This window comes from Leiobunum rupestre, chromosome 4 (assembly GCF_980474605.1).
Source record: "Leiobunum rupestre chromosome 4, qqLeiRupe1.1.hap1, whole genome shotgun sequence".
In the NCBI taxonomy this organism is placed as follows: domain Eukaryota; kingdom Metazoa; phylum Arthropoda; class Arachnida; order Opiliones; family Sclerosomatidae; genus Leiobunum; species Leiobunum rupestre.
Window position 1 is genome coordinate 60,633,041 of NC_143387.1, and position 27,592 is coordinate 60,660,632.

Below are 27,592 nucleotides of genomic sequence, written 5' to 3' on the forward strand. Positions count from 1 at the left end.
AATTATAATTATTTTTAATTGCAAATAAAGATATTTATTTTTGTAGTTTTTGCCGTCAACAGTGAATACGTGTATAAATGAATACGAGTCAAGCAACGACATTAATAAGAAATTGAAACGACTGTTTCAATAACGGCTAATACAAAATTACCCTGTTGAAAGGCGAAAATACATAAATGGAGAGCGCATTGAAGGTATTTCAACGGAAGAGGACAATTTCCTCCGCAGATGTCGGGTGGATGGCGACGCACTCGTCGAACTGTTTCTTGGTAGCGCCCATTTTAACAGCCACCGCGAAGCCCTGCAACATCTCGTCGCTGCCATTACCCAAAAGATGCAGTCCAATTACCTGCAAACACACACAAATCGGGTAAGCCACCCTGTCCCCTAAGCCTACTGCCAGGCCCGTCTTAAGACCTTTTGGGGCCCTGGGCTAAATTATTTCTTAAGACCTTTGCGATCCCCAACAGTCAGCCTTTGTATGTCCGTTGTCTAAATTCAACTACTTAATAATCAAACCAAAACTTTTAATTTCAAAAGTATAACATAGGCCTACTGAAAATAAGATTTTTACTGACAGTGACTCGCTGTTAGGTTTTAGGAGTTGCTGGTATCGTATGATAACGCTATGTGACGATGAGTCAAATTACTCTAGACGTAACTAAAAGATACATAATATTAAATGAGCATAAATAATATTTAACTAACTAAACCCTTATCCCTAGAGTAGAGGGTGTATGGCTGGCCTTTCTGGGGCCAAAAACTGACTGGGGGCCCTGGGCTGTAGCCCATTTCTTAAGACGGCCCTGCCTACTGCCATAGACAATATAAAAGAGGAGTAGATTTGATACATTTTTAATAATTATTGCGTCTAATTTAACCCTCTACTGACCCATGGCGACATTTGGGATTTTGGTATTGCACGACGAATTCCCCATTGGTTGACTCAAGATCCTTGGTTGACTGCAACAAGGTGGGTAGACCAAACGCGCCTCCCTCCCAACTTTTACTTAGCGTATAACATTCATTTCAAAAACGATTACATTGACACACTTTTGATAATTATGTCACTTTCGATAGGCCTAAATTACCTCGAGACGATAAATCGTCGGGGTTGCTATTCCTCTTTTATATTTTCTACGACTACTAGTTCCGGTCAATGAGGTAGAATATGAACTAGAGATACTAAGAAATCTGGGATTCGTGGGACACGTTTTATTTGAGTAGGAGAATTAGGCTTAAGTTACAACTTTATCCAATCGTGTTGGCGCCATCTGTTTCTATAAGCAGACACTCTTGCAAAATATGTTGAGGTTTAGTTTTCCAATAACACGATAGAATGGTGCCAACACGATTTGAGTAAGTTCATTTACTAGACCTAACTCTCCAACTCAACAAATACTGTCCCGCGAAACGGTAGGTCCTGGAAGGCGGATTCCGGTAAATAAATAAAGAACCTTTTCATCAGGGCCTTGACAAATCAACTTGGCCACGAATTTTCCCTTCTTTTCCGTCATATTGTAATACAGAGGCGTAAAAGCGCTACGGTAGATTCGGAGATCTTCTCTTCCGTGTTTCGCCACAGCTTCCTCTGTTAGAGACAATTATGCATTTTTTTTTCAACCCTTTCGCGCCTTTATCGCGGGTAACAATCTATAGAGCGGTTGGGTGCGATTTACAACGAGCGCCGCCATATTGCTGAAACGACTAGGCAAAGGCTGGTTGGCGGCCAACTTCCAAAACGGTTTCGTATTTTGGCAGTATTAAGGAAGTAGGCCGACGTACCAATTAGGCTAAGATACGCAACCGGTCTATAGGATTAGGGTCTCATTCTCGAGAGCGACAGACGTGGCGTATATTTTCGTACCTTCCGTCAATCCGACGGTGCCAAGAGGAGGATGACTAAAGACAACGGTCGGAATGTTGGAATAGTCCATTTTGAAGTCAGGTTTGTTGTCGAAAAGACGATGGGCCAATAGACGGCCCGCTTTGATGGCCACTGGAGCGAGACAAAAACAAACCGAGTCGTCAAGTTCGTATACAAATGATTGGAATAATACGAAAGATTTCAGCCATCATCCCACCGGATGTTGTTGACGCGTTATTAATAGTCATTGAGTGACTTACCAGGCGTCAGCAAGTGCTTGCCACACACGTCACCCAAGGCGTGGACATTCTTGGCCGAGGTATTCTGGTATTCGTCAACAGCGATGTGTCGCGTTGCGTCTAATTGCACGCCCTGTACGGATGGGATGGGATGGGGAAAGAAAAATATATTTTTAGCTCCCTCTCGTCAAAACATTTGATTCAGCATCTCTCGTTTATGAAGGTTTCTGATGACGGGAATCGAATGTAGATGTTTTGCCAAAGTACCCGAAATATCCCTACCGTTTTGCCAAGGTCAAGGTCAATGTCTGGATCGCGTCCAATACACCATAGTAGGCAGTCGACGTTGTCCACCATTTCACCATTGGCCAGCGTTATGGTCAGCTTGGTTCCATTTTTCACCACTTTCGTTATCTGTACGTGAGGAATTGTATGATACGTCAATAGACCCTTCAATAAAACATCTTCAAGCAAATCGCGCAGAAGTAATATTTCCGAGAGCCAGGACCTGCAAATCACTGTTTATATAGTGCTTGTTAAAATAATGAAAACTTTTCACGGTAAGCAAAAATTGATTACTTTTAACCGCGTAGCTTATTTTGACGTTTTGTTTACAGGTGAAAAGTTTCCATTATTTCAACAAGTACTATATAAGCAGTAGCTTGCAGGTCCTTGAAGATGTTTTATTGAAGCGCCTATTAGCCTTTTTTAGTGCACACAGCGAAGCAGACGCATTGTTTTTTATTATGTAAAATCGTCTGTTTAGCAGACGGAAATTCAGCAGGTTATGAACTACTCGCGTTGGGATCAATATACCTTGTTGTTTTTACGAAGGTTGATTCCAGATTCGACAATAGATTCCGTAAGAGCAGTGCTGACGGTGGAATCGAAATTCCTCAATACCTTTCGGAATTTAGTTTTTTTATTATTACATTGTTGCTAGTTTAATTTACGCTCAATGGAATACCATACCTTATCTTTACGAATAACAAAATCGACCTCTGACCCCAACTGGTGCAAAATGGACGACAGTTCCACCCCAATATACCCAGCACCAACAACCACTGACTTCCTACAAATTGAATTACACCAATGTCAGATAATTTCGCCAAAATCAAGAAATGATTTCCACTAACTTGGGTATTGCCTCCAATTCGAAAAAGCCATCGCTAGTAATTCCGTAATCAGCGCCTATACAATTATTAATCATTTAATTTAATAAATCTTATTAAATAACAGATAATCAGAAAGTGCGATACATTTTTTTGACATAAACGTAGCACCGCGGGTCTGTCTCGTGCCGTTATAAGGTGTTTTTTTTTCGCCTGTTCTGGGTTTTTAGAGCAGGCTCAAAAGTGTAGCCCTATGACGTCATATTACTCCAATTCTATCTTGACGAAAAAACGAGTTGGAGTAAGAAGGGAGTGCTTAGAGGTTAAAGGTTATATATTTGTTTTGTTTTTAAGATGGCGACCGGTGGTGAGATCATCAATATAGGACTCATTTTTCTTATTTATTTAATAATAATAATAATCAGCTAGGCTAATACCCAAGACACCACCTGAGGTCTAAGTCATCAAGCAACTTTTAAAGTCATTAAATAGCATTTAACAATTGGATATTCGTTATTAAAAGCTTGTCACATGTGAAGATGTTCAAAACCCGTTAGATTTTCATGAAACGAAATTTAAGCAGACGAATTTTCTATATAAGCTAGATTACTCCGTCTACACCTCCTTTCGAGGAGGAGTAAAAAGTGTAACGTTTGAGCTCTGGAACAAGCGAACAAAATTCGGGACAGGGTAAATCTTACCCCGAGAACAGGGGAATAAATCGTTGTAGGGTAAAAAGTTTACACTTTTTGTCCTGGGACAGGCGAAAAAAAAACCACCTATTAAATATAAACGGGAAAGCCCCCCTAGTGTTGTGTAGCGACATAAACGTGGCACCGTGCGCAAATTAAAAAGACCCCGGGCGAAGCCGGGTATTAAAGCTAGTTAAATATAAACGGGAAAACATCATGAAGCCACGCTCGGCATAGTCGGAGGAAAAATAGTCCTTGTTACATTTCAGATTTAAAGACCTATGCGCTTGATTTTCACCCTCTTTCACTGTATAAATAAATTAGGATTATAAATTTTACCTGGGATATCTTTTGGAATAGTTGGATAACCCCCAGTCGCGATAAGAACGTGCCTGCCGCGATATTTTCGTCCTTGAACTTCTATTTCGCGATCAGCGACAAATCGAGCCTTTCCTTCAATTACTTCTACGTTACTCTGAAAATAGATTTCGACAGACTTTTACGTCCTATTTCCTTTAACTCGCTCTTTTCTCGTAGAATTTCTACCTTGTCTAAATTAGTCTGATAAATCCCGTTGAGCCTGGCGATGTAGGCGTCCCTCTTGTTTTTGAACAGACTATTTCGCGGAATAGAACGCATTAATTTTTTACGGCCACGTTAGCCGTAAATGCGGCCAGGATTTGAAATAAATCAAATTAACAGTTTTATCTTTATATACCTGTAATCAAAGTCTCCGATTGTCGCTTGTAGGCCATAATCCGAGTGCTCCTTGGCAAATTCCACGTGCTGAGATGCGTAGAAACATAATTTTTTGGGAATACAGCCAACGTTGACCTAAAATATCGCAAGATCGTCACAAGTTTATTCGCTTACACAGTTTACAACTTTTACGCTTTTTCCGAATTATTCGCTTCCCAATTTGTTACTAAACTATTTTTAGAAATTCGCTGTAGAAGGGCAAATAAGATTGGTCTGAATTAGTGTTGCCGTTTAGAATCGCCGGAACCGAACCGAAATTCTCGGTTCGGTTTCGGTTCCAACTTCCATGTAGAACCGAACCGGAACCGAAGGAGAACCGAACCGGACCGAACCGAAAGAACCGAATACTATTACTTTTGAAAAATCCGCGAAAAAGAATAAATAAACCACTGAAAACCGTGACAAGTGACAAGGACTATTATGTCTATTGTCTCAATTGGAAGGAAAAACCGTTGTATTTAGAAATCACTTAATTTCGTTTTGTCCAAACTATTGGTTTTTATTTCGCCGCGTGTTCTATGTTACTTCCAAATATGTAAAAATAAGCGAAAATAGCTTTACAGATTTCTCCCCAATTTTTGTTTCGGTTCTCAGTTCGGTTCCTACTATTTTTCGGTTCGGTTCCGGTCCTGTAAAAAGATATTTTACCATGGATCCAATTTAGAACTTTAATGTTTAGAAAAACATTAGTAGCGCGCGTTAGTTACTCTCTTAACGCTACACCAAAGGCACCGAAGAAGCTAATAATTTCCGACTTCTAAGAAAATTTCATCAGTATATATGTTTTTGACCTCTTAAAACAAAACAGACGACGTGCATGGAATTACATTTACCTAATTTTTAACGAATTTTAATGCGTTTACCCAATTTTCGGTCAACTTTATAAGGTTTACCCAATTTTCTTCGGTTGGTCCAATTTCATCGAAATTTAATCACATTTACCTAATTTTTAACGAATTTTATTAGATTCACCCAATTTTAGTATTTTTACTCAATTTCGATATTTTAACCAATTTTAATTTTTTACTCAATTTTAGTCGATTTCAAACAATTTTATTTGACTTCACCCAATTTAACTTAAAATTATCTCAATATTACTTTATACATGTAATTTATTGAAATTTTACCAAATTTGTTAAAAATTATACATTTTACCAAAAATAGGTCAAATTTTTCATTTTGGGTAAGTTTTGGATATTTTTTTAAGTTTGAAACAGAGTCTACGAGAAAATCCCATGCTTTTTTAAATGGAGATTTTTTTGTTTTGAGAGGTCAAAAACATTTTCGGTTGCCATGGGAAACCTAAAGCCCATTGTAACTTTTACCTTTGGGAATTTTCATTCTATTCTATCTATATTATAAGGAGCGCTTGGTACGTTGGTCGTCGTCGGTCGTACGTCCCAGCTTTCAGGAATGTGTGCTTAGTCTGTCATGAAGCCAAAGGCGGGGCGGCGAGGGAAACCGAGACTGCCTTTCGCAGCGTTACTGAGGTGGTTCGACTATCTATTTTCTCAAAATCTGTCGCCCCTGAGAGTTGGGCCGTGTTTGTCCCAACCCGCAATACACCCGAAATTTTCTCTCTGTTTCCGCCGCGAATTTCGGAGGGGGGGGGGGGGAAATCGTATGGGGTAGTTTCATAAGGCCTGTGAGTTTCGGAAACGGGGAGGGGGGGGGGGGATCGTATGGGGTAGTTTCAGAAGGCCTGCGAGTTTCGGAAACGGGGAGGTTGAAAGTCCCGTGGCCCTCTCGGCGTTATGCATCAGCCATTGTATACAGGGGGTTTAAAGTGGTACAGGGGGGTTTGGTACGACTGCGAGATTGAGTTATTTTTGCTGGGAAAAGGGTACCACGGAAATTTTCGCATTGGAAAGGGGGAGGTGGGTACAACGGTAATTATCACATGGGAAAAGCGGAGAGGGGGTACCACGGTAATTATCACATGGGAAAAGCGGAGAGGGGGTACCACGGTAATTATCACATGGGCAAAAGGGGGAGGTAGGGCCTTACTGGGGTGGTTCTACTTTGGGGAAAAGGGTGCCACGGAAATTCTCGCATGGAAAGAAGGGTTGGGGGGCGTACTGGGGTGGAGGCCCTCGAAACACACAACTAGCTGAGGGCCCGCCTGTAAGGCGGGCTTCTCGGCTAGTCTATATTATAAGTAGCGCTTGGTACGTCGGTCGTCGTCGTTCGTCCGAGCTTTCTGGAATGTTTGCTTAATCTGTCATGAAGCCAAAGGCGGGGCGGCGAAGACAAAGACAGCGCGGGACGGAGAGAGAAGCTGCAGCCTTTCGCTTCGTTAGTGGCGCAACTGTAGCCTTTTTTGTGTTTTTGCTTAGTCAGTATGGGTACCAAAGGCACCCCACCGGGCGAAGACACAGGCGGGACGGGACAGAGAGAAACCGGGACTGCCTTTCGCTTTGTTACTGGTGGTGGTTTGACCAGCCTATAGGCAGAGATAGCGAGGCGCCAGCGACGTCTCCCTTCCCCCCCCCCTCGCCTCCCACGCTTCCGCGGAACAGAGGGAAACCGTGACTGCCTTTCGCTTCGTTACGGATGTGGTTCGACCAGTCACCATAAACAGCGCGGGCCAGAGGGGAATCGGGGCTCAGGGACGAGCGTATTTGTTTCTGTTCGTCATGAGGGGGAGCGGGTAAAGGGGGGTTTGCGACGAAAGAGAAAGGAGAGGTTTTTGTTATTTTTTCGGGGGAAAAGGGTACCCCTGTAATTCTGGCATGGGGAACAAGTCGGCCCAGGCCGTAATATTAGTTCCACATCAGTGTATTCGAATGGGCAAAGCCATACACCCTTAGTAGACACAGGTAGGCAACTAATACAAAGCTTTTGAGGCTTTGTGATTTCTTATCGTTGGATATATAAATTGCCACCCTAAGTGAAAGGGTGGATGCCGCCCACCATCAGGAGACCCGGGTGGGCAAACTAATATAAAAACTGTTGAGCCCATGTGATTTCCTATAGTTAGATATACTATTTACCATCCTATGTTAAAGAGAGGCCACCGCCCACCCTCAGGATACACGGGTGGGCAAACCAATTCATAAGCTGTTGAGGTCATTTATTGACTTAACTTGCAAGGTAATTTGACAAAAAGCTATATTTTAAATTTCGATCTATTTGTGGTAGAGCTATAAACGGGTAGTCTTTACGTTAACTTGTAAGTTAATATACCTAAGTTTTGCGAATGGTATACGGCAAAGATTATCGAAATAAAAATTTACCTTCATAGATATAAAACTACATATGCCCGAATGCCCCTAGTTTTTGGATGAGTATGGGAGTCTAATAATTAATAATGGCGGTACGTAAGTGTGTGAAGGGAAATAGAGTCTTCAATGCTTTAACTTTTTAAGCGTACGCGTGTTCTTAATAATATAATACCTTCTCCCGATAGTGACTTCAATTTATAATTGTTTCTCTATGGTTCTATTGCTTTTATTACCCAAAAGGAAGTTCGTCAGTGTGGATTGAACTCGTAGTTTGTCTTGAACCTTTTGTTTGGTGTAACGAGTGATGAAGTTTTTTAATGTCTCTTGTTGATTTATTTAAATAAGAAAATAAGTCTCTCATTGGGGGGCTTTTAGAGCATTTATAAGTACATATGGGCATTTAAAATTTTCGAGCTCGTTTATTCGAGTACTCACTTTCGAGCGAGGCATCTTAAGCGAGCGTGCCCACCTACCACTGCTCACCACCCGAACATTTAAAATTTCCAAGCTCGTTTATTCGAGTACTCACTTTCGAGCGAGGCATCTTAAGCGAGTGTGCCCACCTACCACTGCTCACCACCCGAACATTTAAAATTTTCGAGCTCGTTTATTCGAGTACTCACTTTCGAGCGAGGCATCTTAAGCGAGTGTGCCCACCACCCACCACCCGACGCGAAGTTTGAGGTTCACTTGACCTTAAACTCCGAAAATATACGAAAAATAAGGCGTAAAAACGGACGAGAATTTCGACAACTTAACTAGCCAACTCCCCCCGCGTCGCTAATACTGACGAGAATACAGTAGAAGTTCCGAACAAATGTTAAGCTTCCAGTGGCCGAGAGCGTAAAGGCGTCAATAATCGGAGTTTTAGACTGTGAGTTCGAATCCCGGTTTTGCCAAAACTGCAAATTATTTTCGCAGCGCCATCTGCTGTGTCGTTGCTTTCCACACCAAACAAACAAACAAACACACACACAACACTTAACGATAGCAATAGTCCCACTTCGATATATATATATATATATCTCGATGTGGAACTAAAAAGGGGAGGAATGCCTTACTGGGGTGGTACCATGGAAATTCTCGCATGGGAAAGAGGGGTAGGGGGCTTACTGGGGGGGGGGGGCGAGTGCCTCGAAACACACAACTAGCTGAGGGCCCGCCCGTAGGGTGGCCTTCTCGGCTAGTCTATACTATTGTTATCTACAGGGAGTGGACAATATGTTGGAAACCTTTGGGGAGGAGGCGACGGAAATAATAGAGGTAATATTCCTTTTAAGGATCGTCCGAATTTGAGGATGAAACATTTCCAATATTATAGACGTCTACAAATTTTAGAATTTCGTGGGGTCAAACCTTTTAATAAGGCCCTGAAACTCTCATTACGAAGGATGACATGCTAATTTACAGAGAAAAAAGTCAGGAGTCGGGTTGTTCATGGAAGTTCTCTCCCCACTGTTTAAATAGGTTTTCTCATGAGTTTTTCAGTTTCCCCTTTCCATAAAAACTTGTTGATGTTAGCGGTAATAGTGAGTGTAGGGAGCTGTTGGCTCGCGTGGCATTAAGGGCTTTCCACTAACCCTGCCAGTGGCGTAGTCAGAAATCCTTCAAGGGAGGGGTTCAAACTATGTAAAATACCAGAGAGGGGTCGAGAAGGGGTTAAATTTTAGTACAGACAAAGTTACACGGAAACCCTCTCCTTGTCTGAACCCTGCCACCTGATTCACGGCCAACTTAGATCCACTGCTAGTAGCAGTGGATCTAAGTTGGCCGTGCCTGATTTAAAGGAATTAAAAGTCGATATATAACTTGGGCCTAAGTGCCTTTGGTATTACCCTAGCTGATTTAAGAATGTGCAAATGCAACTATAGCCTGTTCTGTCGTATTTTACGGAAGATATTCTACGTCTACAGTTTGGGAATCTGTATATTTTTGCTAATTTAGGGTGGAATTGTCTTATAGACAGTTATAGAATAAATTTGGAAACGCTATCGCCATCTACTAGGCCTATCCCACCAGTGTTGGAAATAAGCTTTTTAAAGGTACTTAAAAAATAAATTAATTGGTCATGACCACCCTTTTCTGCCCCACTCTCCCCCCCCCATTTATTTTACCTTTGAAAGTGAATTGTTAATAGCGATTAGGAACTATAATTAGTTTTATTTATCACAAACCAAAGAACTTTGATATTTATGAAATTTCTTAAGAAACTTTAAAAAATATTTCATCATCTTCTCGTTCTTCGAATAAAAACAATTTTACTCCTTTTTGACCTTCTTTTTGTTTCTAAAAGTCATAAATAAATTGCAATATCTTCTATGCTTATTTTCTTACACATATTCTTAATGATTGATCTAGATGTTTCGCATTTAGTTCGACGAATCTGACTGATTGTAGCAGAAGAACGTCAAATGGCATTACTGCCAGATGCCACGAAATGCGCTCAATTTAGCCTATAGGAGTCAAAATCCGCAATTTCATTGGCTGTGAGAAGCTGAGAGCGCAACGCTTTTATCATTTTTTCTTTTCGGTATAGAATTATACTTTTAATTAAAAATAAACTGGCCATTATGACCAGTGAACCCCCCCCCCCCAGATTTGATTTAATAATTTACTGGCCCAAAATAAACTGGTCTTTGACCGACACCCAGGGCCGTAACGGGGGGGGGCGGTCGGGCCATGCCCGCCCTGAAACGTATGGTTGTATGTACATTTTTTTTTCCATTGCGTGCCCCCCCCCCCCCTGAAATCAAATCCTGGTTACGGTGCTGCCGACGCCACCGTCTTCCAATTATATCGTAAATTGTGTAAATAAGGGGAAAATTTTGATAATACAAAATAAAATCGAATTGTATACTGGATGTTCGCACGGCCACGGAGTCCTGGACTCGTTGAAAAAACAGATCGGCGGAGGGGTCCGGGTCCAGCGGACTCTCTTAAAAATATCCACTATTTACAAGTCTGGTAACGAGTGGCTTCTCTAGATTCATTACTGAACTAATAATTCTCAAAGCTTTCCGGATCAAATTCTAGAAACGGTCGTCTACTAAACGTTGGTTCCATAGAGATAGAAAAGAGATAGAGGCACTATAGAGATATTTTAGTGACCACGTGACTAACGTCACTAATGCTTTTTAGCAAAGAGAAACCCCCCCAACAAGGCGACCGTTTCCTCTGGTAAAGCTAGGGAGAGCAGACGACGTGATACATCTCTATTGTATCTGGCGAAGTTGACCACGAGTGCCGACCCCCTTTTCGCCAATGTAGGAAGCCATGAGATGGGCAGATTACGTGGCGCCATCAACGCGCGGTGAATTGAAATACATTATGCCTTTTTGAAAATCAACTGTCATTTTATGTAAACAAAAGAAGGATAGATGGCGTTGCAAATTCTGCCCATCTCCGCTTTCATACATGCGCGGTGGGAGGGATGAATTTTCCCGGTCAAAAACAGGGGTGCTTTAACACGGTAATCTTCCCTCTATTTCTTTTCTATCTCTATGGTTGTCAGTAACAAATCAAATGTAATTACACTAGCGCCACCGTCGTATAATTATAAAATTTTATCTGCTATCACAAAATTTAACAGTAGTTTGGGACGCTAGACTTGTCGCTAGTAATTTTTACGAACCGGGGATCGTTTATTGCACGCTAAGGCCCGCTTGACAATGCAAAGAACCAAAAATATCTTACACAAGTTCCTCCAAGGCGCTGTTTTTCGACAAGACCCACTTTGACCCCGAATTCGGCGGCCCTCCTTGCACTGGCGATTCCGCCTGACCCTCCTCCGATAACCAAGTAATCGAACTCTTTCACAGACATAATTTGAGAAATATGAATTTTGCGCGACTGAGATTGAGAACTATTACAAAACCGGAATCCAATGACTAAGCATTTTCCGCGGGTAAACAATGCCATATGCAACCGGTTTCCTCTTGATATTCTTATCTTTGAGCACTGCTAAAGCTCTGTCAATCGCGCTTTAAACTACTTTGGCCAATAAGCAAACACTTTACTAAAACCTTTCGGAGCTTATGACGCAATTCCGCAAAAGGCTTGAATGGGGTACTTTGGACATCGAAAAATAAAATGAATAATCCCTAATTATTTCAACTATATAAGAAAATTTAAATTTATGTATTTCGCCCCCTTATTTTCTCAATTTTTATTACCATGCGCTACCACCATTTGTATCAAAAATGTGAACTTAACTAGAATATAATTTTTAATTATTTGGAGACAACAAAAAGAGTTGGAAATACAACTGATAAAACTAAAAATAATATAATAAAGAAAATTATTTTATTAATTAAAAATAACAAAAAAAATTACAATTATTATTAATTTTAGGTTTCTGCATTTTTCATACAAAGTTTAGCGAGTAAACCTGACATTTGTAACAGAGAATGAACACCTTGTACTATTCTCATATTAGTAACCCCAATTTCGCGGATAAATTCCAACTTCAAAAACTCCGGCATGTCGTGATTTTTGGTGACTCGAAAAATATTGCTGATTATATCTTCAGCAGCATATCCTAGTTTCCAGAGATGGTTCATGACCTTGAAAGCATCATCAAACTTTCCATCAACACAATGTTGAATCATGTCCTTGATCAAAAGGGGATGGGGTTCGTCACACACTTTAAACACATTTTCACTATTGACATGTGCAAATCCCGAAAATGTAGATTGCAAGTTATTGAGACCCTGTCGCATGTCTCCTTGAGCTGTGAAAACAATGGCTTCAATGCCGTCTTCCGTGTAGCTCACATTCTCTTTCTGACACACATTTAATAATTTGGCCAAAACTTGAGCATCACTGAGTTTTCCAAATCTAATCATGGCACAGCGAGACTGAATAGGTTCAATAATTTTGTCAGAGGTGTTGCAAGCCAAGGCAAAGCGAGTTGTTTTTGAGTAAATCTCCATTGTTCTTCTCAAAGCTTGTTGGGCCCCTTCAGTCATGCTATCTGCTTCATCTAGAATGATTATTTTGTGTCTTCCTGGTGGCAAAGTTACTTTTTGCTGGGCAAACATCTTTATTTTGTTCCGAACTACTTCGATACCTCTGTCATTAGACGCATTCAACTCCAAAACACCATCTTTGAATGCCGGACCAAGCAGATGACGAGCAAGACACAATATTGTTGTAGTTTTTCCAACACCTGGTGGACCAGCCAAAATGACATTGGGTACATTTCCTTCCCTGGAAAACACCTCTAGTCTGGATACTGTTTCTTCATTTCCCATGATATCTGAGAAATTTATGGGCCTGTATTTTTCGACCCATGGCACAACATTCAGTGCTCTTTTACTGGAAGACCCTGAGATTGTCGTTGTTTTTGGTATACCACTTGTACTTGGACCTTCATCTACTTCCATAATATCCATCTTCTTCTCACAAATTTTAAATTATGGACAATACAAAATGATCAAAGTAGCACGATAATGTATATACTCTCGTAGTGAAAAGAAAATATACGTTTCCCGCTTATTTTGCCAGATCGTGAAAACCAAATTGTAGTAACAAGGAGATAAAATTATCGATTTCTAAAATATTTCGTAACACTTAAAAATTGGCGGTAAATTTGAACACGATGGATAATCGAGGGGTATACATGGTCGGTGCTAAAACCTAGGAATATAATACTGCGGATTTCCATCCTCCTAGCTAAAACCAACACCATATGTAACATAATTACTCATAAGTATGCCACTGTACTTTTATTCCATTCAAAAATCTTCACTAACGGTTTGTTTCACCACGAACCAGTAAAAAGATGGACTACGTTAGATTTTAATCTTTTTATTCATCCTAGTAATTTTGGGAGTCACACTATTGGCTACTAACATATTTATTTAAGCCAATGGAAAACTTCTAAATTGAGAAGGAATTTTTTGCGTCGGAATTTTAGTCAGCCCAATGTAGCTTTATTGAAATTTATAAACTCGCTCGGTTTGTGCGGATTAAGTTAAATAATGAGTAATTTAGAAAAATTAAAGGTTAGGGAAAATGATCAATAAGTGATCGCTTTCCGAAAATGGAAAAAGTCGTCGAAGTCGAATATTCCACCAGCGTTATTAAAACCCATATCAAGCCTAGAAGAGTTAGGCCTAGGCTCAAAAGAATCTGCAAAGACTCCAGCCTTGTAGATGCCCCGGAAAAAATTCAACCTGAATTTCAACTATTTTTTCCAATAAACCTGCTTCTTTTATTTAACAAAGCAAATTTATTTTAGAACGTGAGTCTCCGAGAACTTCCTTAATTTCCAAATTAATTACATTAACAGAACTTGACACTATATTGTAGTTCATTTTAGCTCCTAAGCCTTGGTTATTCAAACCGGTTTGTTTACTAAAATAATGGCCGTCGGTTTATCAGATATAGAGCTAATTGGGCGACGGCATTATCGGCATTTGAAATTCGATGACGTCAAATATTACGTAGGGTACGGATGACGCAATATCTGTGAAACAAACCACTAGTGAAGAAATAGAGCTAGTGGCATACTTATGAGTAATTATGTTACATATGCCAACACTGTATGGACAATATGCCGATCGCATTAAAGGAGATGCTCTTGGTAGACTTTTGCATTCGATCGATAGATCGCGTTCTCTATTATTATGAATAAGTATTTAAAAGCATTTGAAAACACAAAAAATTTTAATATTTCTAACACAAAAACCTACTTGGCCGCGTTCAGTGACGGTCAACGGAGGGGAAATTGTGAATTAACCGTTGATTTCCGTTTGCAATCGTGATGCCACGCCTGTTGAACGCTTTTTTACGATTGTTGTAAATTTTATACCGTCTGTCGTGTCGTCTGCAACTAGCCTTCCCGCTAGAGCCTGCGCCGATCTGATATGGGTCGGCGGCGGCGGCGGCTTACGCCAGCGTTTAGGCCTACGGCGGCGGCGTCTTTGGCGTGTCCAAAATGACCGGCGGCGGCGGCGTACTCCGGCGTTTGTATAAATGTTAGAGCTATTTTTTGTAGCGACAGTTTAAAAAACATGCGACCAGAAGGGCAAGGGCAAATACCAACTCGTACTAGTCCTTCCATGGACTAATTAATGTACACAGGGACGCCCCGTTTCCGAATATTTGCTTCGGGAGATTGTTAAATGTGCGCTCTGGCGGCGGATTTAGGAACTAACGGAAAACTAGGGGAAGAAGGAAAGGGGGGGGGGGGGCGGGGAAAACATATCGATAAACCAAGCAACATTTAAATTTAAAGGGAATTAAAATGTCGATAAGCCTTGGTTATATTAGTGACTCTCTCTATAGCCAAGATAGCAATGCTGGAATCTATTGACGCTAAGTGAAAATACTATTACTCTGCGTCGACCGAAATTCGAAAACAAAATTTGACGTTTGACGTCGTGTTTAAATGTCGTTATTTTCACGTAAATGAAAACCAAGCTTAATATACCAAAAAAAAAGTGTATAAAGAAAAAAAAGAAACGGTGGCGCACCGTTCTTTGTATCGGCGGTGGCGGCGTTTAGTGGCGGCGCAAGCCTCTATTCCAGCCGCTTATTTCGTTGCAAACGTGACGTCAATCCCGGAAGCGAAAAAAGTCGTACAGTAGCGAATACGCATTCAACGGTCCAACCGTTTGGTGTTACTGAACGCAGCCAAGTTAAAGGGAGTATGAACTAAATAAAAGAATTATCTGCTAACAGGCGAAATGATTTTTTTTACGTAACTAGCGCCAATAATCCATAGCTTATGCTAAGCCTAGGGGTATTAATGTGAAATTAGTTGATCCACCATAAACATGGAAGTTCATACTCCCTTTCGAATCTAGGGTACGACCGTACGAGTTTAAATTATCTTTGACACCACATAAGTCGCTATCACTCGATAATTGGTTCGAAATTTTCAACTTGCACGATAATTATCGTACATCTGGCAACGCTAATCTATTAGTACTTGTGCTACCATCTATAGCGAAATAATATTCATAAATTATTTTGACCGCTTGACCCTGAATTTCCGGAAGTTTTGTTTTTTAGCCGTTATTCAAGTTCCTGAATAAAAGCTTTTGACGGTCAAACTTTACCTAATGAAACAGTATTTTTTAAATAAGTTTATAAAGTTATTTAAGATAGGAAACTGGTGTAAACTTGTGGTATAACTTACCTAGGAATGGTATGTTATAAATACAGCAAAGCCCAGGCTTAGTGTGGACAGTTCTACCAAACAGGCGCACTATCCTAATTCCCCAGTGCCCTCTCAAGACAAACACATTTTTGCTTGGGACCCGAAAGTAGTTCCTTGACCCCGAGACAAGAACTTTCCATTCTTCTACCTTCACTTTGCCATAATTAGAACCCGCTAAAAGATGGAAAGTCCTAACTTGCAGCGTGTAACCTTGAAAGCCCGCATATGGTCCCTCTTAGATGTAATACTAAGAGTTCCACCAGTTTTTATAATGGATGGAATATTGAATGCTAGCATGGGCTTAAACCGCGATATGAGGTTACCTCTGAAGCTTGCAGATGTTGAAACAAATACGAACACTTTACCTGAAAAAGGGAATACTACTAATGTCACAGCATTTAATAACATAGGCATTGGTCTTGATGGACCCTCAATCGCCTGGCTTTTGATTTACAGTTTTGGTAAAGTGTACATGTTAAAAATTAATTATATTTAGATAAATTTAATATTTCATTTTTTTTTTTTTTCAGTTTTCTTAGCTGCATTTTCCACCTTCCTTCTAGCTACAAATCAATTATTATCCGTGTATTTATGGTTAGCTTCAGCCGGAGACATAGTCTGGTCTTATGTGTGGAATGAAGAATATATTAAATATGTTGTTGATCTAAACGAACAGCAAAGTAGCATTGCGTATGAAATAATAACATTTAACACCCGTGCCATTGGCCAAATTGGAGGAAATTACCTCCTTCAAGTTTTCTTGGCAGTCATCTTTTGTGTTTCAAACAATTCCTCCAACAATTATTTACCAAAGCACGCAATTGGACTTTGTTTTATCCTCTCTATAGCTGTGAGCATATTACCACTTCCAAAATACATAATAGCATGTACTCCGGTAATATCGGCAGCAATAGCTTTCATATACATTTGTTGTACCCTTCTTTTCCGAGCTAAACACATTTACGACACCATAATACGAGGAATTACGTGGTGTCGCAGTGTTGTGCGTCATTATGGAATTTACACTCTGCTAGAGAATCAGTGGGTTAGGCTTCACGTTCCCCAAGTTTTAAGAGTTTTTTGGCTAACTAGAATAACTGAACAAGCCATCTTCATGATTGTAGACACAACCCACGAGAAATATCGAACTGATGGCATAATAGCCTTAACCATGGACAATATGTATGGACTAACGCGAGAGCTGTTGATTCGAGGATGTGAAACTGTGGTGGCTGTGTTGGGAATGACTTCAGTAATATCCTCAATATCCCATTACATTGGTTATGTCATGCAAAATTTCCTATTATTGGAAGATCCTGAAGACAAAAGTATCGGAACTGTCTCAGCTATTTTATTCTTCATACTAGCTTTGCAAACTGGCCTGTCAGGGATGGATCCAGAGAAAAGATTTTTAAGACTATACCGAAACTTGTGTCTCCTCATCACAGCCATCTTCCATTTTATACATAACATGGTCAATCCCTTGTTACTATCCCTCAGCGCTTCTAGGAATACTTCCATAAACAAACATGGCAGGGCTCTAGCTGTTTGTGCCTTTCTTATTCTCTTCCCTTGCTGGTTTTTAAACTTTTTGTGGCATCGTCACGTTGTATCAACTTGGCTGCTAGCTGTCTCAGCCTTTAGCATTGAAGTTGTGATAAAAGTCATCATTTCATTGCTGGTTTATTTCCTTTTCATGATTGATGCTTATCGGTATGATTTTCTAATTTCAAAAACCGTGAATTTTTTTATAATTTTTTTGTTTTTCAGAAATACGTTTTGGGAGAAACTCGACGATTACATATACTATATCAGAGCCACAGGCAGCAGCATTGAGTTTATATTTGGAATATTTCTTTTCTTCAATGGAGCTTGGATTTTATTCTTTGAATCCGGTGGTACAATAAGGGCGTGCATGATGTGCATTCACGCTTATTTTAATATATGGTTACAAGCCAAATCTGGTTGGAAAGTTTTCATAAAACGTAGATCAGCGGTCAACAAAATTAATTTGCTTCCTGAAGCAAGTGAAGAACAATTACTCGTCTTTGATGATGTGTGCGCCATATGTTATCAAGAACTAAATAATGCGCGAATAACCCGTTGTAACCATTATTTTCATGGCGTATGCCTAAGGAAATGGCTATATGTTCAAGACATTTGCCCTCTGTGCCACAAAACTCTCTATTACAATGACTCGGAAGATAATAATAAGGAAGAGATTGTAGATATACTTCAGCATCTGCACCAGGAATAAAGTTTTGATTGTAAAAATAAATTGGGCGTGGACATAAAATTTTTTAGGAAGGGTAAATAGATTTTTTTTGTTTGTTCATGTGTAATAAACTTTACACAATAATAAAACGGCCATGGTTTTCGTTTAGTAATCAACTAAAATGTCTAAAGGCAGATGTTTTGTAGACTTGACCGTCTCTTTGCCTTGGCCCACATCTTAAGTCAATAAAGATTTATTATTTATTACAAATTTATAAAAGTTCTAAAAAAATGGCTTTACTTAAAAACTGCCAATATGACAGATATATAATTTTGTTTTATAAATACATGTTATGTTCAACTACGACAATCTGTATTACGTCTTAAAATTTCAAGACACCCCATTTAATATATGCTTGCTAATAATGGTAAAATAACCTAATGTTTCTGGCGTTACTATTCATACACGCACAGAAAAGTTACTAATAAGATCTCTACAATTGGGCCACCTTTTTAAGAAAATTTTAAAATGGAAAACGGCCATAACACTTTAAATTTAGGCTTCCATGTCCTAATTTTTAGTTTTATACTACCCTTATATATATATATATATTGTCTTTATAGTCTATATTCTCCAATTTTTCAGATGTTTAAAAAAAGTACAAAATATTGAGAAAATTTGTAGCAAATCGATGGAAAGTATTTAAAATATTTATGTCCGTAAAAATATAAGTTCTTTTAATTGACATGGATTAATTTGGAGAATAATTTCCCTTAATTTATTATGAAAAGTTTTATTTATGTTTATAATTTTCGATAAAGCTCAATGAAATCAAATGTATGGATAAATTATGAAATAAAACTTTCAGAAGTTTGGTGAATAAGAAATGTTTCCTTTTACTTTTTCCTTTTCTTCTTCCTAAAAATGAACAAGCATTATTTTAGCTTGTTAGTTTAATAATGATGTATTTTGTATGATTTTATATATTTGAATTTGTGTAGTAATTAAAGTAAGATTATGGAAAAAGATTTAGTAACTGTGCATGTTGGTTATTAGCAGTTTGTTCACCGGTGAAAGGCTGCTGAACCTTTCCCTTAATTACTAGTAATAACAAAACTGCAATATTATCTCCATGGTTTCACAAAACAAAAATTTTAAAAGAAGGGCTAACCGTGAACTTCTCTTCCCAATAAAATATAAAATCCACTCACCGCAGATGTTGAAATCTTTCCTTAGATGTGCATTCCTTACGTTTGTGTCCTTGTTTTCCACAGATATGACAAGTATTCTTTGCAAGTATTTTCCCACACTCATGATTTGGTAGAGCACAAATATCACATTTAACGCAATGAACTCTCGATCCTTTAACACATCGTTCGCACTGGTTACAATGCTTGTATTCACTACCATCCTTAGAGGTGCATGCCTGGCACTTTTTGCAATGTTTGTTTTCCGCTGCAACATAACGGTGGCAAGTTTCGCAAAAACGATATTGCTCTTCAGCAGGCATAATGAATTTTTCAGGATCCAAATTGGTAAAAATTCTGACTGGGGAGCCTTTTTTCTTGACATCAGAGTTCTTGTACGAAGTATGGTTTGAATATGCCACTTTGTAATCCATCATTTTCAATTCAGGGAGAGCTTTAACAACCCGATCTTCATTGAAATAGGGAAAAAACCAAAGTATGGACAATGGTTTTGCATTGGGACATTTTTTTCTTCTTTCAAGGCTTATTTTATTGATAGTATGAGCTATAACATCAACTAGTCCACCAAATGGAGGATCAATTATCAAAGTCATATCATCTTCACATGATATGAAATTTTCAAAATTTTCTGAAGACGGATAATCAAAAAAATGGTGATTGAAAAGGTTATAGTGGCAAAATTCATCTGCCATATTAAACTGGACCTAAAAAATTGTACAAGCTGTTAAAAACATTTCCCAGGCAATAAAATCAAATGGGAAACATACAAATCTACTGTCAATATCCATCAACAGAGATTTAACTGCGCAATTTTCATTGGCAATACAATGGTGAATAGTCGGTGCTCCAATACACATTACCCTTTTCATATTATAACGTTTAATAGTTTCAGCTACAAACTTTATACTTTTATCAGTAAAGAAGTATTGCTAAAAATAATTGAAACAAAAATATACTTGAGCATTTTTTAAAAGCTACAGTTGAATTAGTTGAAATATTGTATGTAACAATTACTGACAGCATTTGATTGGTTAGCCACTTTAGGTTGGACCATCATGGTAGGTTTCAACATAACTTCTAACGCCAATTTTTCCAAGTAGGAATGTATTGTGTGCTCTTTCCATTCTGTTGGCAATAGAAGTTTATCACACTTGTGACAATATTTTCGATGATTTTCAGGAAGATTTTTAATTATTTTGTAACGACTCTCATACTGCTGCCGTGAAGGACTATCTGGAAGAGATAATGATTTAAACTTTTTATCAAAGCTTTTTCCAATATTTGATTGTTGTTCATTATGTTCAGTAAACTGGAAGAAGTTGCATATTTTTCTGTTCCGGCTATATGAGCAAGCGTAAAACCTCCTAATTTTGTTCTTTGACTTTGGGAAGAATCTTTCAAATAGTAAAGTTGGCCCTAAGATTTTTTAGAGGATTAATACAGCATAACTGAAAAGTTTAAACACTTGTAGTAAATTAATACCATGAATGCATGATGGGTGTTTTGACAAATCAGTATCTAAAATCACCTCAACACCATAAGAAGGCTCAGTATCTTCCATTATTTAGATCTCTAATTAATCCACGTGTACTACAAAAATGGCCGCATGACGAGATAATCATTTAAATTCTGAGTTTCATTGGCTTGCTTTCGTTTTTTCTAGAATTTAATTGGTTGATAGCGATTTTCTGGCAGTCTAATCGTCTTTTTTTTTTTTTTTGAGATACACAAACATCGGTGTCGACCCGAGGCCTTAGACACCAGCACACACACAATAACTGATTAATCAGGGTGAGATACGTGTAACGGCCACGCCAACGGGGGGATACGTGGGGACAGGGATGGGGACACCCGTGGCGGAAGTATCCCGACCACCCATTGGGGAATTGGTAGTCGTCCTCACACGGCCTTCCACAAACTCTGCCTCCCGGACGCCTGGGATTACAGGAGTGAGCCACTACTCCCGGCCAGTCTAATCATGGACTGTACAGTCCATGGCTGTACCAAAGATTTACATCTTCGCAGACGACGTGGTCCTTTCCCGGTCCATCTTCTCTGCGCGCGACTCTGATATCCTGCAGGGAGACCTCGATTGAATCAGCACGTGGAGTGACCAGTGGAAACTCCCCCTAAATACTGCTAAATGTACTGTGTTAGCCCTACACAAGCATGGCCAGCAGGCTTGGAAATAAGGCTTATTTCTAAACTGGTCTATTTGGCCAGTGACTCCCAACTCTTGAATTATTTAAGTGGTCTCGTAGACCAGTTGGTTAATAATACGGTAGATAATTTTGAATTAATAAACTGGACACTGGACCAGTGAACCCCTAGCTTTTGAATAAAAAAACTGGTCCGAGCAATTAATAAACTGGTCTTTGACCCAGTGACCACCGCTTATTTCCAAGCCTGGTTGCCAGCCTGATCCGAAACCGTCCTACAACCTCGCGGGCTCGGTGCTGCGGGCTGTCGAGTCACAGAAGTATCTGGGAGTCACTATCACGAGCACCCTAGAGTGGCAATCCCATATTGCCCTGACGACTACCAAGGCGGCTCGGGCCCTCGGATTTGTCCGACGGCATCTTGCCCACTGCTCGTTCACCACGCGATCGCTGGGGATCAAGACCTATGTTCTACCTATTCTCGAATATTGTTCTTCAGTCTGGTCCCCAACTTCAACTAGCGGTATCCACGCGGTTGAAATAATCCAGAGGCGTGCCCTCCGCTTCGCCGCCAGCGTGGGCTTCTCATGGAGCATAAGCATGACGAGGGTACTGAAGAACTTCCGCTGGGATACCCTTGCGGACCGGCGTAAACTTCGTCGCCTCACCCTCGTCAACAGCATCATCCACCGGTCCAACGGCGCCTTGGCCCCGCTCACCTCAGCAGTCTCCAGCTGGTGGCGAACCCCTAGGGGCATCGAGCAGGCCTCCTTTATTCTACCTGGCTTCCGCCTTGCTCTCCGGTGATCCGTCATCAGTGAAGGATTGGAACGCTCTCCCTGACTTTTTGAAGAGCACTCCCAACCCCAAGTGCTTCAGGAAAGCACTTACTACCTACCTTGAACTGCAGGCCTGATTCCAGGCTTAGTCTCGACGTGATGGGTCATCGACCTTTTGTTGAGCTATTTCGAACTAAAGAACTAAAGAACGTACCCTAGATTGGAAATCAAGCTCCTTGAACGTAACGCAGGCCTCTAACTGAGTTCCCGGCGGAAGTCGGAAAAAATGGCCTCCATGGAGCTGGCAGGGCTACCGACATATAGTTAAAACGTAAAGTTTTAGTGTAAATTGCGCCGTTGTTTTTGACTCGCGGTTTTCAAGATACCAGATATTTTTGCGTTATATGGTTTTAAAACAATAATGGATCATACCTGTAGCTCTAAAAATGTTTCTAAACGAAAGAAAACTAAAGGTGAGTAATATAATCTTGGGTTATCTCTTGAAATTCCTTATTTCCCACCCTGCTATGGAGCCCGATTTTTCCGAACTTCCGGCGCGAACTCAGTAAGAGCCTCAACAGAAAACGCGCTATCGAGAAACGCCGTGATTTCGAATCTAGGGTACGTAGTTACATATTATCTTTGGCTGTACCAAAAATAATTTAAACTCGTACCCTAGATTCGAAATCACTCTCTCGCGCGCTGCCGATAGCGTTTACCCCATAGAAATCTTATACTCCTACCTAGAATGCTTCCGTCTACGGGAGAACCTGACGAAAGGACATTTTGTAGCAACGACTAATGATTATATAGTCTTTGCTTAAGCTTCAGCCAATCAGCGGCCATTCATTGACTACGGCAAGCCACTAGCGCCACAACATGGCGGTTAAAAATAGTAGAAGCTCAGACGATTTTTACTGGATCCATCCGATCCAAGCTTGCAAAAATCCCATAGGTTTTTGCTGGAGTTTTTCACATGAACTACTTCCACGTTTTTGGATTTTTATTTAATAATAGTGTTAAGATTTATTGAACTTTTAGTTTTGTTTTCATCTTTACTTATTATAAGTAATATTTAAATGTCATTGTGAGGAAGATAAATAAGATTTCGTTTAGGTTCGCTTTGAAAATATTTAAGCCTAGGCCTGACATAGGCCCAACTTTTAAAATTAGCAGGAAATGTCAATGGCAGTTTTGGGAGAAGCAGTGACTGAAGCCTTCTGAAGGTCCTTAGTATTAACCTTTGTATTTAAAGTAAGTAATATTATATTTATTATTATGTTTGTAGAAACTTAGATGAACAAAAACCTTATGAAAGAGTAATTATATCCCCGAAAAAATACATTACACTAAAGAATGACACTTATGACGAATTGACGACAGTCATTGAATTAAACAGCAACAATCATACTGATAATTGTCTTATTTTTCAAAACTTTACCTTCTATTTAATAATATGCTTTTTCTCTTAGAAGCTTAACCAAGATAAATGTCTCGCACTTAAATTCAACATTCCACTGTTAAACAAGAGATATTACTCAACGAAGACCGATATTTACAAAGTTAAATAAAGTGTTTTAAAAAAAGGAATATTGCAGTAATTATAGTCCTGAGTTGTTGTTCCACTAGGCTCACTGAACTTCCTGAAGTAACTTTAACCAAATCATAAATTTGAAAGCCCGCCGTTTGTTAACATTTCAAATTGCCCCGAGGCTTAAGGAAACCCAAACTTTATCTTTCACGTGAGCGCGTGCAGGGGCCGTGACTCGATTGATGTGGGCCAATCAAATGCGGGTTCTTAAGGTGACGTAATCTAAAATTGAATTATTATTTTCAGTAACTCAAACTAGATGGCCACGAGTCGTTGCCGTAGTCACTCTTTGAATCGTGATTGGCTGATAATGACGAAACCTCCGAATATGTAATTGGTCCATTTTTTATTTATGTTATAAGATTTCTATGGTTTACCCACTTCCCGCTGGAACGCAGTTTAAATTATCTTTGGCTGTACCCAGCTATACCACTACCAAATTTTTACACTCAGCCAAAGCAAAAGTGTAGCTCAAAACAAATATAATTTAAACTCGTACCCTAGATTCGAAATCACTCTCTCGCGCGTGCCGATAGCGTTTACCCTCTTCCCGCTGGAACTCAGAAAAAATTCGCTCCATGGTTTGTGCCTTACCGCAACCGATGGAGCCCGATTTTTCTGAGGTCACGGGCCGGAAAAGGGTAAACGCTTCGTAACAAAACCGTCAATGGGAAAGCTCTCAGTATTCGAATCTAGGGTACGAGTTTAAATTATCTTTGCTCAAAATTAGCCAAACTAAATCTAAAAATCGTCTGCTAACACGTGCTTGTTTTTAACTTATGGCGTTTTCCATTGGAGTCCTCTGAGCACTCCTAAATATAAAACGTGTTCCATTGGGACAAAAAGGGCAACTCCATAAAGGAGGCACGTCTTCCATTGGCACTGTTGCTCCCTCGCGGATTGATCAGAGCTGCCCCAACTCGAGGGACGGGGCAACCAAAAAAGAGCAATTTTTAAGCAATTCGCATTCCATTGGGAGGGCTGGTAGTCTAGTGGAGTTCTCCGTGGTAGAGCGATGACGTAGAAGGCAAATCCGGATCACGCTCGGGGCAGTCCCAATGGAAAACGCCATTATTAACTAGCTGCAAAAATTTCGCAAACGAAAACTATCGCTACGCCCCCTTTGGTTCGCCATTGAAACCTAGATAGGTAGCTGCTAAAGCAGACGCTATTATTTTTTCCTCATCGGTATTCGTAAATTTGAAGATACTTGGATTTTATTATAAAATTTTTGTATCGTTTGCTTATATTTTGATAAGTACATTTAATTTTAAGAAAAAAGTTCTTATAACTTTTTAATATGTCTGTAGCAGACGCTAGATCATAGGCGTTACCCATAGACATAAGGCAACGGGATCTTGATCGACAAACGGTTTGAAATTTTTTTTGGATTGCCTCCAAAATTCGTCTGTTGCTGACGTCACCCAAATGAGCAGTTGGCGTTATGGGCATTTTGTAGTTGGAGAAATGAGCAGTTGGACAAATGATACTTCACCGCCCTGGGGGCCTATTCTGTAAATATTCGAAATCCAATTTTCGATCGAAAACTACATTTCGAACTTCGAGATCTCGACGAATAGTATGGTAAAGATTTTGAATAAGCATAAATCAATACAAATTGTCGAAGTCGATCTCGACATGGTATACACTCTTTTACGAGCGTATCGACCCCCCCTTTACAATCTCCCATGTGGCGGCCGCCACCGCCGTACTACCTCTGCCTCCACTATTGAATTTTCCCCCTAACGGGTCCCCTCCCCATGTAGTCAAGCTATGGATTCCCCCACGAATATTATCCGTAAAAGAATCTATAGGGTATCGAGATGGAATTCCCATTCGAATTTTTACAGAATCAGCCCCCCCCCCCCCCTGAGCAACCACAGCGTATCGATGCAACCTTTTATAGCCTAAAATTTACTAACCTTGGACATAAGGTGGTTTTTTTCGCCTGTTCTGGGTTTTTTTGAGCAGGTTAAAAAGTGTAGCCATAAGACGTCATTTTACTTCAATTCTGTCTTGACGAAAAAAACGAAATTTAGTAAGAAGGGAGTAGTTAAAGGTTAAAGGTTATTTATAAAAAGCTTGCCCGTCATCAAGGTTAGTAAATTTTAGGCTATAAAAGGTTGCCTCGATACGCTGTGGTTGCTAAGGGCTAAGGTTGGAAACTTCGTTGCTAACGAACATTGTGATGTCACTGAGATGAGATCCTATTGAAAATCAATGGGATCTCATCTGGGTGACGTCAGCAACCGACGAATTTTTCTTTCAAACCGTTTCTCGATCGAGACCCCGTTGGCCCGTCATGTTTTCGTGAAACGAAATATAAGCAGACAACAAAGCTAGAGTGGCCAAGTTAGGAGGTTTCCTCCTATTTCTAGGAAGACGTTAGGAACGTTGGAGGAAAAACAGGAGGTAGACTCTCATAGGAGGTTTCGATAGTTGGAAGCAAAAATTAAATAGGAGGACGCAAAATTTTAACGTCAGATACAGTCAGACTCTTTGACCACCGTACCAAACCTGAAATATAACGGTCAGTTTACTTAGATGGCGCCACGTGCTCCATGAGGAATCATAATACATCTGTATGTTTCTCAGTGATACGCAAAAATCGGTTTCTACGCATGCTCAAATACCAACCAATCCGGTGTTCCCTCCCTAGCTAACGTCCAGTTTTTCTAGCAGTTTTTTTGATAAGTATAGCGTAGGAGGATTTCTCCATCAGTTTAGGAGGAAATAGGATGATTTTTCTCTCAAGTATGGAGGTTTTGAATTTTATACTTGGCCACACCCTCTACACCTCCTTTCGAGTAGGAGTAAAAACTAAAGTGTAACCCATAGATATAGGAAACGTATATAAAGGTCTAGATAAAATAGTTCAATGAGAGTGAATACGGAGGTGACAGCTAGCAGAAACGCGTAATTGCTGCAGGCTATCCTTATAAGGCGCTATCTATCGGTAAGAAAGCTCGTGCTATCGTCCCGAGAGCCATTGTCTCCTGCTTAAAAATTATACTAAAAGTCACCAACAGATGGTGTCTAAAGACTACGGCCTGCGGAAAGGTCAAGCACTTAGTACTAAAATGGTAAGAGAGCTCGCGCTCTTGGTCACGGGCCTTCCTCGGTGTCTGCTAGGTGTCAATTCCATATTTTGTGTTAGGCTTAGACGCCCCGAAATTTATCTAGACCTTTATATACATTTCTTAATACTATGGATAAACACTTCTTAAAAGGTTGGCAACGCTGCACTGATCTGCCAAGATGTAAAAGATCCTATCATAGAAATCTCATGGGTAACTAGAATGCTGCCGCCTACGGCCGAGCCTGACGCCAATTCGCTTTGAACCTTCAGCCAATGAGAGGCCGTAGAGTGGTTCCGCCAAGGAGGATAATAATCCTCCTTGGATCCGCTACTATAGCGGGAGATAGGCGACGTCATTCTCTCTGGTGACATTAAATTCTTGGCAGAACCACTCTTTGAGATCTGATTGGCTGAGATCTGGCTATCGTCTGCCACGGCGTTTGGCCCATTTGCCAGTTACACGGCAGCATTCTAGTTACCTATGAGATTTCTATGGAGTAT

General features: G+C 40.0%; 4 protein-coding genes across 4 annotated transcripts; 1 reads left to right on the forward strand and 3 right to left on the reverse strand.

The window, feature by feature from the left end:
- Nucleotides 1–24: 24 nt before the first annotated feature.
- LOC149948586 (glutathione reductase, mitochondrial-like) lies at nt 25–11,885 on the reverse strand. The gene is made up of 12 exons (XM_090173635.1): nt 11,587–11,885; nt 4,629–4,744; nt 4,457–4,526; nt 4,250–4,385; nt 3,243–3,297; nt 3,079–3,178; nt 2,923–3,009; nt 2,389–2,520; nt 2,128–2,239; nt 1,868–1,999; nt 1,458–1,591; nt 25–349 (listed from the first exon to the last, which is right to left on the reverse strand). Exons 1-12 carry the CDS (start codon nt 11,809–11,811, stop codon nt 200–202), a joined length of 1,449 nt encoding a protein of 482 aa, XP_090029761.1. The 5' UTR covers nt 11,812–11,885; the 3' UTR covers nt 25–199.
- A 299-nt stretch (nt 11,886–12,184) lies between these two features.
- Nucleotides 12,185–13,392, reverse strand: RfC4 (replication factor C subunit RfC4). Its single transcript, XM_090172208.1, has one exon. The coding sequence runs from the start codon at nt 13,284–13,286 to the stop codon at nt 12,240–12,242; it is 1,047 nt and encodes a 348-aa protein (XP_090028334.1). The 5' UTR covers nt 13,287–13,392; the 3' UTR covers nt 12,185–12,239.
- Nucleotides 13,393–15,873: 2,481 nt separating this feature from the next.
- Nucleotides 15,874–19,095, forward strand: Trc8 (TRC8 ring finger protein). Its single transcript, XM_090173636.1, has 3 exons — nt 15,874–16,521; nt 16,591–17,773; nt 17,831–19,095. Exons 1-3 carry the CDS (start codon nt 16,242–16,244, stop codon nt 18,315–18,317), a joined length of 1,950 nt encoding a protein of 649 aa, XP_090029762.1. The 5' UTR covers nt 15,874–16,241; the 3' UTR covers nt 18,318–19,095.
- LOC149948589 (rRNA N(6)-adenosine-methyltransferase ZCCHC4) lies at nt 18,972–21,174 on the reverse strand. The gene is made up of 5 exons (XM_090173637.1): nt 20,966–21,174; nt 20,502–20,899; nt 20,251–20,412; nt 19,487–20,187; nt 18,972–19,193 (listed from the first exon to the last, which is right to left on the reverse strand). Exons 1-5 carry the CDS (start codon nt 21,042–21,044, stop codon nt 19,172–19,174), a joined length of 1,362 nt encoding a protein of 453 aa, XP_090029763.1. The 5' UTR covers nt 21,045–21,174; the 3' UTR covers nt 18,972–19,171.
- Nucleotides 21,175–27,592: the final 6,418 nt, after the last annotated feature.